Source organism: Canis lupus, chromosome 11, assembly GCF_048164855.1.
Source record: "Canis lupus baileyi chromosome 11, mCanLup2.hap1, whole genome shotgun sequence".
NCBI classification, from domain to species: Eukaryota; Metazoa; Chordata; class Mammalia; order Carnivora; family Canidae; genus Canis; species Canis lupus.
This window is the reverse complement of record NC_132848.1, coordinates 26175316-26192385: the sequence shown is the minus strand read 5'-3', so window position 1 is coordinate 26192385 and position 17070 is coordinate 26175316. Positions and strand designations below refer to the sequence as shown.

General features: G+C 44.8%; 1 protein-coding gene across 14 annotated transcripts in view; it reads left to right on the top strand.

The window, feature by feature from the left end:
* The window catches only part of MEI1 (meiotic double-stranded break formation protein 1), a 73199-nt gene that overhangs the window by 49743 nt on the left and 6386 nt on the right, over nt 1-17070 (top strand). For 8 of the 14 annotated variants that reach the window (XM_072843751.1, XM_072843752.1, XM_072843749.1 and 5 more), the window contains 6 exons: nt 3354-3519; nt 4608-4712; nt 6857-6967; nt 7285-7445; nt 10585-10666; nt 10855-11030. In XM_072843751.1, the coding sequence (XP_072699852.1) occupies nt 3354-3519; nt 4608-4712; nt 6857-6967; nt 7285-7445; nt 10585-10666; nt 10855-11030 (801 nt within the window). Of the gene's footprint in view, nt 1-3353; nt 3520-4607; nt 4713-6856; nt 6968-7284; nt 7446-8060; nt 8200-10584; nt 10667-10854; nt 11031-17070 lie in introns of those variants that run through there. The other 6 variants (XM_072843753.1, XM_072843750.1, XR_012039157.1 and 3 more) reach the window with 5 other exon arrangements.

Here is a 17070-nt window from a genome sequence, read left to right as displayed (position 1 = left end):
TTTGGAGCATGGAGGGTATGTCACCATGAGTTGAGATTGGAGAAAGATAGGAATGAGCAGGTTTTTAGAAGCCCTGAGTTTAGTTGTTCACTTTTTCTCTTATCATGTATTTATTTGGTTTTTATTATTAGGCCCTAGATATTGAGATACAAAGATAATTCAGATATGGTTGGTCCTTGCCGTTGAGGAAATCACAGATGCTTGTTTCATCTGTAACCTTGTAGAGACTTCTAAAGCATCACTGGAAGGAGAAAATCAAAGAATGGTGAGACTAGAAAAAAAAATCTCAGATCATGACCGTGGACTGTGGGAGTGGTAGGCAAGTCTAAGTCCCTATAGACTTACTCCTGGTTATTCTGGTTATCTTCTACTCGGACCCAGACTCTCACTGGTCCTTGCCCTCCTAACCCTTTCCATGTTTTTGTCCTTCTCTTTACAGTCAAATTCCTAGAAGTAGTTTTCTAGCTCTCAAAATTGTCATTTTTTTTATTCCCTCACTTATTGGCATTTGCCTCCATTGACACTTGAACCATTCTTACCAAGATCAACAGCAATGTTCTTGTGACTACTTACAGTGGACTTTTTCTCATCTTAACATGACCTGTTATTTTTTTTACAATTGTCCACTTTTTATTGGCACATTCTTGGTTTTGGCAATACAAACTCCCTTAATTTTTCTTTTACCTTTCTTGGTGCTTCTCTCAGTCTCTTACGGTTTTCTTTCTGGCTAGTGCTTGAAAGTTGATTGTTCCTCAAAGTTTTTTTCCTAGGCTCTCTTTTTATTCAGTTTCTTCTTTCTAGGCTGTGTCAATAATTCTCATGGATTTGGTTGCCTCCTGCTATATGCTGATGACTTAAATCTCTTTCTCCGTGACTTTTCTCCTTAGCTCCAGCTCCATAAAGCTAACTATTAGACATTTCTGTCTAAAACGGAGCTCATTATCTTCCTCCCCTAAGTTTTCTTTTTCAATCTGGGTTTTTCTAGGGTTAAGATCCCTCTCTGGTTGAAGACTTATCTTAGGTTACTAGCTTTAAGGAACATAAGTACTTAAAAAGGCCAAATAGAAAATGAATCTCGAGAGACCAAATCCTCAGATAGACCCTGTGTCAGGGAAGCTGAGCAGGTGCCCCACCCTTTGTTGTGGTGACTCAGTTTTTGTCCTTGAATGTGAACCACACACCACCCCTCCTTCGTGGGCAGAGAAGGAGCCTTGTACTTTGCTGGCCTAGAGTTCAACAGGAAGGATCTATCCTTAGGGCTGGATCCGATGTAGAGACCCAGGAAGATGAAGACTTTTCTGAGCTTTGGTTTCCTTGTGTATAAAGTAGAGATAACATGTGGATAAATATATGGGAATAATATGTGGAAAGATTACGTAGGGACACTCTTTCTATTCTATACACCATAGGATATCATTCGCTGATCATTGACTAACTCTGAATCAGAGAATGTTGATCTCAGAGCAGCTTATTGAATTGTTCAAGGTCATGTAACTTACAAGGGTCATGACTGTGATTGGAGCCTAAAGTTAATGAGATTTTCACTAAATTGGATCCTGGAAACATCAGTGGTGAAAAAGAATAGCAAGGAACAACTTTGCTGTCTGTTTATATATATAATTCTTACCATTTCTCTCCAGCTTCTAGCCACAGGAGGGGAAGAGTCTAAAAATATATGTTGGTACCAATTTCTGTTTTTGACATGGGTAATTAACAGCTGAAAACAAAGGTGTTAATTGCCACTCTTATCAATGGGTGGTCTTTCATGTAGGTTGTTTAAATATGAAAAACGGTAATGTCACAGAAGCTGTTTGTTCCCTCCTTGGCCACATCACCCTAGTTGATCCAACCCCAGAAAATTCTGGACAGCTCTGAACAGGAGCTGGGCCATGTTCCACCCAGAGCTTTCCCCACTGACCCACACAGTGGGGTGCAACTCATCCCCCCCCCCCCCCCCCCCGCCCCTGCATTTACCATAGCCACCAAAGGCTGAGTAGCTGTCTTTCTTTTGGACTATTAAAATTTAACTCAGGATTCTGCGGGACCAGGTCTCTGGTTAGAAAGCCAAGTGCTGGTGATGAAGCAGGATCAGGAAATTGGTTTGACCTTGGGCAAATCATGCTTCCTCTGGGCTTCAGCCTCATACCCTGTAAAGTAAAAGGGTTGATGTAAATGAACCAGTAGTCTCTCTAGCCCTCCTGTTCTGTGATCCTTTCCTTCCAGAGATGCTTTCTGAGTCCCTGCAAGGTGACAAAGATGAAGCCAATCTTATCAGTATTTTTCATTAACTCATAGTGTAGTAGAATTTACAGTGCCACTGCTGTCTTAATAGGCAGACCATTTAATTTGCCTTTTTACTCATTTGAAAAATTAGGGTGACATCTACCTGGAAGAGTTATTAGGAAGATACAGATAATGTATCAGCAAACATACAGCTACAATTTGAATACATTACAGTGCCTGATTGAGCAGTTGCTGTTGATTTATAGTTGTTACTCTGGCAGCTATGGACATTTGTGAAGAGCCAAGCCCTGATGCCCATGTGTCACTCAGTGATCAGCACATCTGGAGTTGTCTAGCTGGGTGCCCTGTAGCCATGTCTCTATGTGTCAGCTGTCCTCCCTGGAAAGGGAGTCTGTGTGTGACCTTGGATTCATAGCACTCAGCATGTTAACCTGTCCAAAGGAATTGGCTTGTTTGAGCTGGTAGGTGCCGGAGCTATCAGTAGGATAGTCTCTGGTGTGACTTCTGACTGGCTTTGCCTTTAACATATACTCATTAAAATAACTCTGAGAGCAAATAAAAAATGATGTCCTTTCCTACTTTCTGAACCCAAGGCCTTTACAGCTTGGGGCAGAAATAGCCAGATGCCATGGAAGAGAAGGGGCCTGACCTGGTCTTCGCTTCCCTTCCTGTGCCCTGAATCTGTCCTAACCTATCCTTTTCCTGCCTTGTGACATCACCACCTCCCTCTCTTTTCCTCCCTTAAGGCACATTCAGGTCCTCTGTCCTGAAAAAACCTCTTCTTGACCCTAAAACTTATATTTGTCAGAGAAAGGCATCCTGGAAAGTAGAAAGATATTTGGACTTGGAGGTAGGAGATTCAAATCTTAGCTGTGCCACTTACTGGGTTATGTGACCTTTGGCACACCACATAATCTCTCTGAGGCTGTTTCTTCCTATTTAGGATGGACCTGTTCAGCAGATTAATACATAACAGGTGTCAAGTAAGGGAGCACTCCCTTCCCCATGTTTTATGACACCATCATCCTGGGTCCTTCCCCAGTCTCTGTCTTCTTCACTGTCCCAACTATGATATTCTCTGAGGTCTGGCTTCCTTTTCTCCTGCTCAGGATCTCATCTATTCCAGCTCAGTGGACACAGCCCACAAGGTACTAATTGTCCTAAGAATGTTTTTGAGGAGGAATGAGGATGTTGAAGTGGGTGGTCTCATCCGAGGCCACTTCCTGCTGATCCTACAGCATCTTTTGGTGGAACATGGGGCCTCTCCCTCAGAAGGTCAGTCTGCAGCTATGGGGGGCATGTTTTGACCTGAAACTCAGGAGTGGGCATCTCTGCCCTGATGAAGTCTGCTCTAGGAGAAAGAATCAGAGTTTTCTTTGCAAAATAAAAGGCCAGTGTGGCATCAAGCTAAACTTTACCTCCTTCCTCTCATCAAAGAGTGAGCACTCAGCATATTTGGTGTGTGTGTGTATGTGTGTGTGTGTTACATATGTTTATGTTTAATGTCTCTGTTTAGCATAGGTGGGTGTGTTCAGTGTATGCATGCATGTCCCCACCCTGCATGGCATGTGCTTACAGCTGTTTGTCACAAGAATGGTAACCTTCAGTTGAGAAGAAGAAAGAGGGAAATAAGGGGGAGGCCAGGAAGGCAGCAGCAGCGCACAGGAGTGGATCTGAAATGTGTTAGAAGCTGCCAGTGAGATACAGAAGGATAGTTTCTAAATCTGGAATGGGACTCCTTAGAGTCAAAGAAGTTTGATGTTTGGTACAGTAAAAAGACACTGAAAAGGTTGGCATTGGGTTCTCTTTTCCTATTTTTAAAAAGTTGAATTTTAAAATTTCCAAGCAATTAAGAGGAAGTGGGAGGAGAACTGTGGTTCACTTGATCTAGTCCTGACTGAGGATGGAAGTTTGGAGGTAGATTTAAGGGTGTCTGGAGGAGGTGAGTCCTTCCATTTCAGGAAAGGATAATTCCTGTCTAACCGATAATAATGTATAAAAGCCATGAGATTTCGTGGAAACAAAATTGAAAAAATGTGGACGTTGAACTCAGATTTAGGTTCAAGTCCTGGCCCTGCTACTAACTGGCTGTGGGAGCTTGGAGAAGTAACTCAGCCTTTCAGCCTGTTTTCTTAACTACAAAATAGAAATAATCCCTATTTCACAAGGGGGATTGAGATATCAAATTTCTGGTACCCAACCCAGAGTTGCCACTCAATATGTCAGTTGCCCCTGTGCCCTAAGAAGAAGGCAGGAAGTAGGAGTGAATCCCGACAAATATTTACAAAGGGGTAGGGTATCTGTCCAACCTTGGGGTGATCTGAGTATCAGGTGTCCTGATCAGCCCTCCTTGTTCCTCACAGCCTCAGGGAACCTGCCATTGCTACTGAGCCTCCTTTCTTTAGTGCAGCTGAAGAACATGTCAGAGCAAGAACTGGACAGCATGGCCATGAAGCTTCTTCACCAAGGTGCTTGGGCTTGGGACAGGGCTTAAGGGCCCAGGGCTGGGCATGCTCCTTTATTCCATCATTCAGCCCTTTGGAAGAAGCTAGTGGGTCACTGTTCCTGTGGGTTTCTTGCTATGGGACATTTTAGATCTTTCTCTAGTTGTACTATGGGACTATTTGGGAAATGAAACAAAAACAAAAACAGAACATTGTGTGACAGATACACCTCTAGAGTCAGAAATGCGTGGGTTTATTCTCAGTCACTAGCTATGCAATCTTGGGCAATCACCTAGCTTTAGGTTCCTTACAAGTTAAATAGTAGTAATTAGCTGATTTAGGGTTGAAATAAGGGGTAACTAGATGTGGAATGCTCACAATGCTTGGCATGCAAGAGACCTCCAGTGGAACTCTTTGTGTAGACTCACTTTTCCTGGCACAAGGTCAGTTCTCCACCTCACTCCACAACTGACTCAGAATCTAATGATCTACTTTACAGTTCTCTAGACCTCTTCCACCCATACCAAACCACATTGGGACCTTTCACTACTGATTAGTGTAGTTGCCCTTCATAGGCAGCATTTTTTTAAAGATTTTACTTACTTATTCATAAGAGACAGAGAGAGAGAGGCAGAGACACAGGCAGAGGGAGAAGCAGGCTCCATGCAGGGAGCCTGATGTGGGACTCGATCCTGGGTCTCCAGGATCACCCTGGAGCTGAAGGCAGCGCTAAACCACTGAGCCACCCGGGTTGCCCCAATAGGCAGCATTCTTAGGAAGATTTATTGAGGAAATACTGAAATCAATAGGAAAAATGGTGTGTGTTCAGTACTGCGGACTGTCAGGTGTCGTGGCCACAGATGAGGATGGTTTCTCCTCACTTGGAGCCCAGGCCTCCTCATGAGATCAGTGTCAAGCTTAAAAAGGGCCTTCAGGCCTGGCCTGGTGTTGGACCCAGCCTATCTGTCAGATAAAGGATAACACTCAGCTGGGAAGGAAGATTGCCTGTGACAAAAATCAAACTGCTGTCAAAAGGGCCTCTGGAGGGGGAAATGATGATCTGAAATATACATGTGAAATGTAATATACATTTACTTATAATCCTTGAGTCTTTTATTTGAGAGCATTGTAGGTGGAGGACAGGGGTAGGAGGGGGGCTGCTTGTCTAGTTGACCACAAGCCAGTTAGGAGTCAAGTATGATTTGGCTGCCAACACAGTGAGTGGAGACTTGGATAGATTTCGTATTGGGGATGGTGGGCAGGGGAGCAGAGAGTATTGAATCTTAGGAGGAAAGGCATGTGTTCTATAGATATCTACAGTGTAGAAACTACTCTGAGGAGGGCTAGGGGAGCCTGAAGAGGCATCTAGTCTTGCCTTGAGAGGTTACAGAGGGCTTATGGAAGAGATAAACTTTGAGTTGAATCTCAATTGCTGAATAGGAGTTAAAGATTTGGTCAGATGAGGGTGATGTGAGAGAGAGAATATGGCACGTTAAGGGAACTGCACACTGACGGTGATGGAGTCCCCTGGGAGGGTGGTGAGTACCCATTGCTGGAAGATTTCAGAGGCTGGATCTTCTCTTGCTCAAGTGGCAGGTTAGCCTGGATAACCTCTGCAGACTCTCCAACCTGGAGTCTTTGCCAGCAGGAATGCTGTTACAGGATGCCTGTAGGTCACCTCAACTTGAGTAGTCTGTTTTTTTTTTTTTTTTAAAGATTTTATTTATTCATGAGAGACAGAGAGAGAGAGAGAGAGAGAGGCAGACAGAGACACAGGGAGAAGGAGAAGCAGGCTCCCTTCAGGGATCTTGATGTGGGATCCCATCCCAGGTCTCCAGGATCATGCCCTGGGCCTAAGGCAGGCACTCAACCGCTGAGCCACCCAGGGATCCCCTGTGTAGTCTGTTCTAAGTACAGCTGAGGGCTGCTTGCCTGAAGTTTTTTTAGATGAGAGTGTGAACATACCTTCAGGTTTGTCTGTGTTTGTTTCTTTCCATTGGCTGTATTACCAGGGACACTTAGTTTGTGCTTGGTCCCCAAGACTGACAGATTGACATCTGACATTAGCCAGCAGAAGGATAGGTTAAAGATAACCTATGAGAATTGTGAGTGCTGGTAAGCATTTAAAACATAGAGTGCTACATGAGGGGTGCCTGGGGCTCTTGCAGTGAGCAAGCTGTGTGGGAAATGCAGCCCTGCTGATGTGGATATCCTGCAGCCCTCCTTCAACTTCCTGTATTGGAGCCTTCATCAGACTACACCGAGCAGTCAGAAAAGAGGTGCTGGGGCCCCAGCTGAGACAACGAAGAGAAAAGGGTGTTGGGTAGTGTCTGTAGCCATTGCTGCCCTTAGTTTCTTCCTCTTATAAAAATATATAAGGGGAGGATATAGCTGGGCCAGATGGTCATAAGGTCCCTCTGGTTCTGATAACCTGTGGTTTGAGAATGAAGTTGGAACCCTTAAAGCCTCAAACTGATCTGTTTGTTTATTCACTATGTGTGCATGAAGTTCCCCTCAGGTGCTAATCATGAGGCTGGCACTGAGCCGGGGCTCCTGCATAACCTCTGTGGCCCTTGCTTCACCAAACCATCTACAGCTGCTGCAGTACTCCTTAGCAGTACCGCCCTGATTGAACTTCTGGAGAAGACTCTGGCACTCACCTGGACCAAGGTAGACTCTCCCAGGACTGAACTCCTTTGCTCCGCCTGGCTGCTCACTGCCTCTTTCTCTGCTCAGCAGCACTATGCCAGTCTGCAGGTTAGTCACTAACTCCTGTGGCTTTGGGGCATGGGGTAGCATACAAGGGAGTGACAAAGTTCCTGAGTTCTGGTTCTAGCTCTGTGGCTTATTAGCTGAGTAACCTTCATAAGGTATTTGATCTCTGAACTTCAGTTTCCTTGCCTATGGAATGGGGAAGAAAACATCCAGGGTTGTTGTCAGGTTGGTTTACATTAATTTACCATATATGGATAACCTACATGCCAGTCTGTGTTCTAAGCACAGAGAAATAAGAAATACACCATGTACCCCACACTTGGGAAACTTGTAGTCTCTAAGCAAAGCCTTGAAAGGTAAGTAAGACTGTACCAGGCAAAGATAGTGGGGAAAAGATGTTCCAAGTAAAGAGGAATATTTGAGCAATGACATGAAACTACAAAAATTTAGGACATAGTGTACATACTTGGAGACTGGTGAGGTGCTGTGTGATTAGAATGTACAGAGTGGATGGTCAGATTGGACAGGAAGACAGAAGCCAGCCTATGATCTTGTGCTGGGTGGTAAGCTGTTTAATGCCACATATGTAAGCTGTCGTTTTGATTGTTGGGGAAGGGAACAGTGGACATAGCCACAGAGCACCTCCTTTCTTCTCAGTCCCTCCCCACCCCCTTGTGTAGGACCTTGTCATCATAGAGCCCTGCAGGAGGTCGTCTGTGGGCTGCTCCACATTCAGGTGTCTCCTTCCTCAGCCTGACTGCACCTTGTGGATAGAAACCATCTTCTAGCCTTTGAGGTATCTTTGCCCTGTGCCCAACTCTGTGCCATTCTAGGGCCAGGCACATGCTTCTTTGTGTAGAAGTGAAGTCATTTTTAAAGTTTGGCCTCTAAAAAAAACCAACCAACCAACAAAAAGTTTGGCCTCTAAGATGGCATCAGGCTGTGGCAAATCTAAACTATAGTAAGTCTTCTGGTCGTTGACCATGCATCAGTTTGGGATAGGAACCTTTTCTGCTTTTCTGTATGAGGCTGTTGGGCCCACCTGTACCGCTGTAGTTACCTGTCTGGATGGAAGCCTGCACTGTGTCCCTGGCTCTGCCCTGGTCCTCAGCTTACACCCAGCCAATTACCTACTAACCACCTCCACTCTAAGTCCTCCCCACTCCCTTAGCTCAGGCCTGATAGTTCATCCTCACCACTAATGTGGCCTATTCAGTCTCCTGGCTCCTCCCCTTTCCCTAGCTCCACATCTCTTGTCCCTGTAGCCAGTCTCTGCATTCTCCACATGGCCGCTGAGACCCTGCTTACCTGGCCCTTCTGCAGCCTTACTTTCTGCCATTCTATCCTCCTTCTCTGTCCTCTGACCAACTGTTAGCTCTTATCCAGATCAGCACTACTCTTTCACAGCTCCATACTGTTGATGGTTTGGTTTTGATCAATTGATTTTTAAGATTTTTTAAAGATTTTATTTAATTTTTTTTATTTTTTTTAAAGATTTATTTATTTATTTATTTATTTATTTATTTATTTATTTATGATAGACACACTGAGAGAGAGAGAGAGAGAGAGGCAGAGACACAGGCAGAGAGAGAAGCAGGCTCCATGCCGGGAGCCCGACAAAGATTTTATTTATTTACTCATGAGAGAGACAAAGAGAGAGGAGCAGAGACACAGGCAGAGGGAGAAGCAGGCTCCACACAGGGAGCCCAATGTGGGACTCAGTCCCAGTTCTCCAGGATCACGCCCTGGACTGAAGGCAGCACTAAACTGCTGAGCCACCTGGGCTGCCCTGATTTTTAATTTAATTGTCCTCTTAAAAGTTGTTTTATTTATGAGATTGAGAAAGAGGGGAGGGAAGGGGAGGGGGAAGAGGAGGGGGATAAGTAGCCTGGCTGAGTGTGGAGCCTGACTTGGGGCTCAATCTCAGGACCCTGAGATCATGACCTGAAGCCAATAGTCAGACGCTTAACCATTTGAGCCTCCCAGGCACCTCTAATGGCCTTTTTTTTTTTTTTTTAAGATTTTATTTATTTATTCATGAGACACAGAGAGAAAGGCAGAGACATAGGCAGAGGGAGAAGCATGCTCCCTGCGGGGAGGGAGCCCAATGTGGGACTTGATCCTGGGACTCTGGGACCACACCCTGAGCTGAAGGCAGACACTCAACCACTGAGCCACTCATGCATCCCTATTTTTTTTTAAAGATTTATTTATTTATTCATTCAGAGAGAGCGAGAGAGAGGCAGAGACACAGGCAGAGGGAGAAGTAGGCTCCATGCAGGAAGCCCGACGTGGGACTCGATCCCGGGTCTCCAGGATCACACCCTGGGCTGCAGACGGTGCTAAACTGCTGCGCCACCGGGGCTGCCCGATGCATCCCTATTTTTAAGACAGTTTTAGGTGTGCTGAAAAGTTGAGCAGATAGCACAGAGAGTTAGTTCCCAAATAACTCCCACACAGTTTCCTCTATTAACATCTTATATTAGTATGTTATCTCAATACCTTTGTACAAGTTGGTTCTTCCGCCTAGAACCTGCTGATTTCACTAGCCAACAAGCATTATTGAGGAACTGCTTTGTGTCAGACTGTGATAGATCCAGTAGAGAAGTAATTCCTGCCTTGAAGCAGCATGTGTTCTCTGGGTAAGGAGAGCAGAGCAGACTTGGCTTTGAACGTATCCCCTCAGTTTGGACATTGCTTTGGCTTTAAAGAGCACATTCACTAATGCTGATCCTCAGCTCTTCTTCACAGTAGTTCTGGAGGGAGTGAAAGCAGGTGGCCTTGTTCCCATTTCATACAGAAAGGCTGGGAGACGGGCAGTGATTTCCCCTTGACCACATGGCTAGCTAGTGGCAGAGCCAGGGTTTTGATTCTGTCTGACTCTAGATCTAAATTAGTTGGATGCTGGGCTGAGGTGGAGACTCAACCACAGATGAGGCCAGTGAGGCTCCCTAGTGAGACAGTGGGGGATATTTGGGAAAAGAAAGGTTTTCTATGTACAGGTTAATTTGCCTCCTCACACTCCTGAATCTAGGACTGGTGGGCTCACAAGACTGTGTTGTCCTCTCTGTCCCTCTGAATGTAGTGGGTATGTATGGGTACCTGGGAGATACTGGGACAGCTTATTTTCTGCTCAAGCTGCCAGACTGTGGGAGCTATCCCCTTACCCCCGTCCTACCAGGTTCACCAGACACTGTCCGTGGATCTGGACCAAGTATTGAAGGTCCTCAGCTTCCCAAAGAAAAAGGCTGCGCTGCTCTCAGGTATGGCCTCAGGGGCCGCTAGCAGGAAAAGAAGAGCTTTTCCCTTTGGCTGTGAGATGGGGCTATCCCCCACCAGACCAGCCTATGGTCACCCCATTGTTATCTCCACTTTCTTCCCCCTGTGATAAAGCTAGGTGGGACGTGGGGAAGGGGGCAGAGACTGGGTGTAAGGGATTTCTTGCTTTCAGCTGCCATCTTATGCTTCCTGCGGACAGCCCTGCAACAAAGCTTTTCCTCTGCCTTTGTGACCCTGGTGCCCTCAGAGGCCCAGCCACCACTGGCCCCTGAGAACACTGTCTTAGCTCCACTGGGAACATCACAAGTATTGTCCCTGGTCATTGGACTGCAGAACCTCTTGGTGCAGGTAAGGTGCTTGCTGAGTGGGAGCCTGTTGGTGGAGCCTGCTTTATCCAGAACAATAGGAAGAGATGGCTACCTGTCAAGAACCTGGTATTTCCTCCAGGATTGGAGGGTGGATTAATTGGGACCTTTAAAGTTACAGTGATAGAAATGAAACTCAAAATGGCTCATAACTGAGAAGGTCAGGGGTTAGCACTGGCTTCAGGCCCAGCTAGATCCCAGAGGCTCAGACAGTGTTATCAGAACTCTGTCTCCAGTCTTGGTTCTGCATTCATCTCAGCTTTGTTCTCATGGGATGGTAGGATAACCAACAAAAGCACCTGGCTTATATCTTTCCAGGAGCAAGAGACTTTCTCTTGCCCAACAGTACCTAGAACTGAGTCTCATTAGCCTGGCTCGGGTAATGTGCTGTTCGCTGTGGCTGGGCCATGGGATGCTTTGGTTGACCTGGCTTGGACAGCGCCCTCTCCCAGAGGATGGGACATATGGTGAGCTTTCCATAACTCAGTGTAGACTGAACATGAAAGAAGGATGGTTCTCCAAAAGAAAACTGTTCACAGAAAAAGGAAGGGTGAATTTCATGTAAGCCAAGACAGTAGATGTTTACCCCAAAGGGTTTTATGTTTCACAGCTTAGAGGACTTTTGGAGTTCATTGTTTATCCAGCCATCAAATACTGTGAAGAGTGGTGAGGGCATGGAAATATGTCAGGTGCCTGCCTTTGACGAGTGAACATTTGGGGAGGGGCTGCCAGAGAAATAAAAGGTGATAACACTGTGATCAGTTTTGGGGTAAAGGGACACACTGCACTGTGGGAGTTCAGAGTAACTAATGGGCTAGTGTAGGGTTAGTGCAGAGCTGTCAGAGGTTTCCTGGAGGAGGTGCTTGAGCTGGGCTAGAAAGACCAAGTGACTTGTCTTACCTCCCCAAGGGCAGAGGGGGCATCAGAAATGGGATTGATCTTGATGGCAACACTATTTTGTTCTCTGGTATGGACTTATTTGCTGTCCCTGGTCTCATAACCTGTCTCTCATCCTTGATTCTCCAGGACTTTCTTCTTTTTTTAAAGAGCTTATTGTGTATTATTTTCAAATATGAGCTGGTTGCTATGGGGTGACTGAAGCCCTAGATGTTATTCTGTTATACTTGGACTCTCTTTTCTTGCCCTTTGGAGCTTGTCCAAGGAGACAGATCTGGTATGATTTGATAGCAAGTCATTCATCGGCCAAGAGGAGGGAGGTGAGAGGAGCCAGCAAATGAATGAGAGGAGTTATAGAAACTTCCTGGGGGTGAGGTGAAGGCCTTGATTTGAGTATAATCTATTTGGTGTCAAGATAATTACTGTGCATATAGAATATGGCTGTTGATTGTGGGAGATTATGTTTAAGTATTGATCCCTACTGGGCCTGTGCACAGTATGGAAAAAGTTGGAGATGTAAAGGAGATAGAGGACGCTCCAGGAGTGGCTCTGTGCTGACTCTGTGGTTGCTGAGACTTGTCCTGCCAGCACATCTATGCACAAGGCTCTATACCTTTAGCTCTCTCTGTTGTACGTTTCCATTTTCATACCAGTCTTCACTGGTATGAAAGAAGTTCCTTCTTAAAGGAAGGAACTGTGTTTGACTAATCTTTGCGTTTTATTCCCCTTGTGGGTTCAAAACCAGATGAGAAATCAGGAATCAGATGAGAACCAAAACATTGGCTTTATTTCTCGTAAACACTGTAGTAGAATGTAGCTGGGACTTCAGGTCATATGGGCTTTTTAGGCCTGGAATTTTTCATATAGAGCAAAGGTAAAAGAATTTTATAGTGGAACATTCACACACCCACCACCTAGATTCCACTATTAACATTGTAGTATCTTTATATCTCTCCAAAAAGAGAGAGAGAGAGAGAGAGAGAGAGAGAGAGAGTGTGTGTGTATATATATATATATATATATATATATATATATATATATAATTTTTTCCCCCAAAGAGAGCTTTTATAAGTGTTAAAGGGGGCACCCCGGGTGGCTCAGTGGTTTAGCGCTGCCTTCAGCCCAGGGCCTGATCCTGGAGACCTGAGATCGAGTCCCACGTCAGGCTCCCTGCATGGAGCCTGCTTCTCCCTCTGCGTGTGTCTCTGCCTTTCTCTCTGTCTCTCTGTCTCTCTCTCTCTCTCATAAATAAATAAAAAAATCTTAAAAAAAAGAGTGTTAAAAGGTTTAAACCACTCTCTTTTCTCCCAGGCCAGATCAGAAGCCCATAGGCAAGGATATTATGTTTACTTTATGGACACTTTGCCACCTAGCCGTGATCTTAAGAGTTTAAGTTTAGGGACGCCTGGGTGGCTTAGCAGTTGAGTGCCTGCCTGTCTTTGGCTCTGGGTATGATCCCAGAGTCCCGGGAGCCTGCTTCTCCCTCTGCCTCTGTCTCTGCTTCTCTCTCTCTTTGTGTCTTTCACGAATAAATAAATAAAATCTTAAAAAAAAAAAGTTTAAGTTTATGGGAGCATGACCTTTAATACCTTGATCCTGTTCTGATGGCACAGTAAATGTTAAGCTAGCATTTTACCTGTTAGATAAATCTCTCCTTGGGTGAAGAGGAGCCAGTTAAATGTGGGAGCAAGGAGAAATGCTTTTTCTCCAATGTTTTTAACAGGCTGAGGTTACTATTTTAACATTCAGAAGTAAGAGAAAAATGACTCTCTTATACTCAATATCCAGCATAAACCCTGGCACCAAATTAGCATTCAGTGTTTGTTGAATGAATGAATGAATGAATGAAGACACAGAAATGAATATAATATGGTTCTAGCTGAAGTACACAGATTATAGGAAGCACTAATGATTACAATTAATGCCAAAATGACCTATTATTTGAATCAAGAAAGTCTATAGGAGAGGTTGCATTTGAACCAATCCTTGAATGATTGAAGCACTTTCCTTAAACCAGTAGCCTAAACACTAAAGGGTCAGTGACTTCCTGTACCACCATTACTATTACCTCCCCTGCCCGAGCCTAGGGGTCACCAGGCCTGGGACACTCTTCTGTGCCCCTGGCAGTTTTTTTTAATCATGCTAAAATATTACATAACAAAATTAACCATTTTAAAAATCATTTTAAGGTATAGTTCTGTGGTAGTAAATATATTTATGTTGTTATACAAACACTACCACCTTCTATCTCCAAAACCTTTTCATCTTGTCATACTAAAACTCTGTCCATATCAAACCATAACTTCCTATTGCCCCCTCTCCCCATCACTTGATAACCACTGTTCTGCTTTCTCTGTTTGGCTCTTTTGACTATTCTAGGTAGCTCATTTAAGTAGAATAATATACTATTTATCTCTAGAAGTTTTTTGCTATCTTCACCAGTCCTTGGAAAGAGGAATCAACTTGAATAACTCATGAATTCCTCATGAAGAGGCTCCTGGGTCTTTGCCTGAGTTTCTCAGCCTCACAGTCACTGTCCCTGATGAACAGGACCAAGTAGCCCCTTCCTCCCTTCTCTCAATGACACACTCCTGAGAAATTCCCTGGCCTTCTGCTTTCAGCCATAATGACCTTTCTATCACTGCCCTTAACCCAAGGAAGTATATGGAAGAGCCATTTTGTTTCTCTGTCCTTCCCCCAGGACTGGAGCTAAGCCTCCTTCAGACCCTTCCATAGGTTTGCTGTTTAAAAATAGTTCTGTATTTGTTCAGTCATTTATACATTCAGCAAACATTATTCCATAGTAATCCAAGAATAGAGGAGGTCTGTCTGTCCTCCCCTCTTTCTCTCCCCCACCCCCACTTCTGAGCTCCAGAATGGTTTATTCAACCCTGTAATGAGGATCGCATTTATCATATTTTATTATATGATCAGTGATTTGCATTTCTGTCTTCTTCCATAAAACTGTAAATTTTTTTTAGGCAAAAACTTCTGCTTGCAGGGGTCAGAGGAGGCCTCACAGAGAAGGTGACATTTGAATTCAGCCTAAAACAATGTCTAGGAAGAGGTAGAGGGAAGGGCATTCTGGGCGGGGAAGACAGAATGAGTAAAAGTACATGATATAGAAGTGTGCAGTGGGGAATGGGGGCAACGAGAAGTAGATGACAGTGAAGAGCTGGGCAGGGGCCATGCTAGTCAGTAACTTATATACCAGGCCAAGAAGTGCTGAGAGAAGCCACCAAGGGCTTCTATCAGACTGATCATTGGCAACCTCAGTAGGGAAGAGGGAGGAAAAAGCCTGAGGCAGGGGGGACTGTGGAGCAAGAGGTTGTTGCAGTGACCCAAGTAAATGAGTGAGGCCCATTTCACACCCACTGGGATGGATAGCTAATCAAATAATATCAAATTTTGGTGAGAATGTAGAGTAAGTGAAACTCTCATACATTGTTGGTGGGAATACAAAATGATGCAGCTACTTTGGCAAACAACCAGGAAGTACTTCAAAAAACTAAACACGGAGTTTCCATATGACCCAACAATTCTACTCCCAGGTATATGCCCAAGAAAATGGAAAGCATTTGTCTACACAAAAGCTTGTGTAGACAAACAGATGTTCATAGTAGTACTATTCATAATAGTTCCAAAGTACAAACAACCCTAATGTTCACCAGCTGATGAATGAATAAATTGTATGTACACACACTTGAATACTGTGTGGCCATAAAATGTAATGAAGCAGTCACATGCTACAACATGGATGAATCTTGAGCCTCCATTTCTCTATCTAAAATAAAAGGAGTCTTTCAGTGTTAAATGATTTGGGCCTATGAGAACTGCTTTAATTCCCCCAGGAATGGAGCATAGCAGGGAAGTGTTGGTTGCAGTGAGGATGGAGACGGTGTCCAGAGTTCATTATGCTGGGTCACAGAGGGGAAAGAAGGGAGGTTAGTAGCAGCAGTGGAAAGGTCTGAAGAAGGGCTGTGGTCACTGGCATGATTTACATTGGAGTAGGGCGAAGCCAGGGCAAACTTCCCTTCTGCTTAGTTCTTAGAGGAGCCACCAGGATTGTAAATCTCTGAATGTCTCCAGAATAGAAATATAGTAGGCTTGTTTTGGGTTTTTTGGAGATGGAGACCATGGCCAGGAGGTGGAGCTTGCCTTTTCTCGTGGGGCAGGACTGTGTAACTGGATTCCAGTCCAGTTGCTACATTCCTGTGGAAACCTGGGGAAGGGTAAGTGTGGGCCTGGGCAGGGAAGAGGCAGTTTTTCCTTGTGCTCAGACTTGGCTTTGTGATCGGGGTGGGAGTGGAATGTTGTTACTAATTTGGAAATCAGTGAGCTAATTAGTTTTACAAGACGTGAGGTTTTGATCTCAAGGATCATTCTTATAAGAGCAGAGGTTCATGTCAGGTTAAGGTTCTAGGAGAGTAGGAGGTGGGGAGGGGACATCTACTGAGTGCCTACTCTGTGTAAGCACTTGGCACATGTCATTTATTCACCACAACTCCTCTGTAAGGTAGAAATTACATCTTAGTTTTTTTTTTAAAAGATTTTATTTATTCATGACAGAGAGAGAGAGAGAGAGAGAGAGAGGCAGAGACACAGGCAGAGGGAGAAGCAGGCTCCATGCAGGGAGCCTGATGTGGGACTCGATCCTGGGTCTCCAGGATCACACCCTGGGCTGAAGGTGGTGCTAAACTGTTGGGCCACCGGGGATGCCCTTTTTCTTTCTTTCTTTTTTTTTTTTAAAGTAGGCTCCAGTGCAGAGTCCAATGCAGGGCTCGAACTCACAGCCCTGAGATCAAGACCTTGCATGCTAACCGACTGAGCCAACCAGGTGCCCCTGATCTCAGTTTTATAGACAAGGAAACAGAGTCCCAGAGATAGTAAGTAACATGTCAAAGGTCACACACTTTTAGGTCAGAATTCAAACCTAAGTCTCTTTGGCTACAAAATCCATGTTCTTTCAGTGTTCCAAGATGCGCATCTTGTGAACAGGTGCCATTGTTACCTGAGTGGTAGTACCTAGCTTTCCTAATGCCCAATGGCCTTGGCTCTTCATCCACCTTTCAGCTGGCCCTCGTTGGGTATATAAGGTAATATGGACACTGGGTCAGAGAGTGACA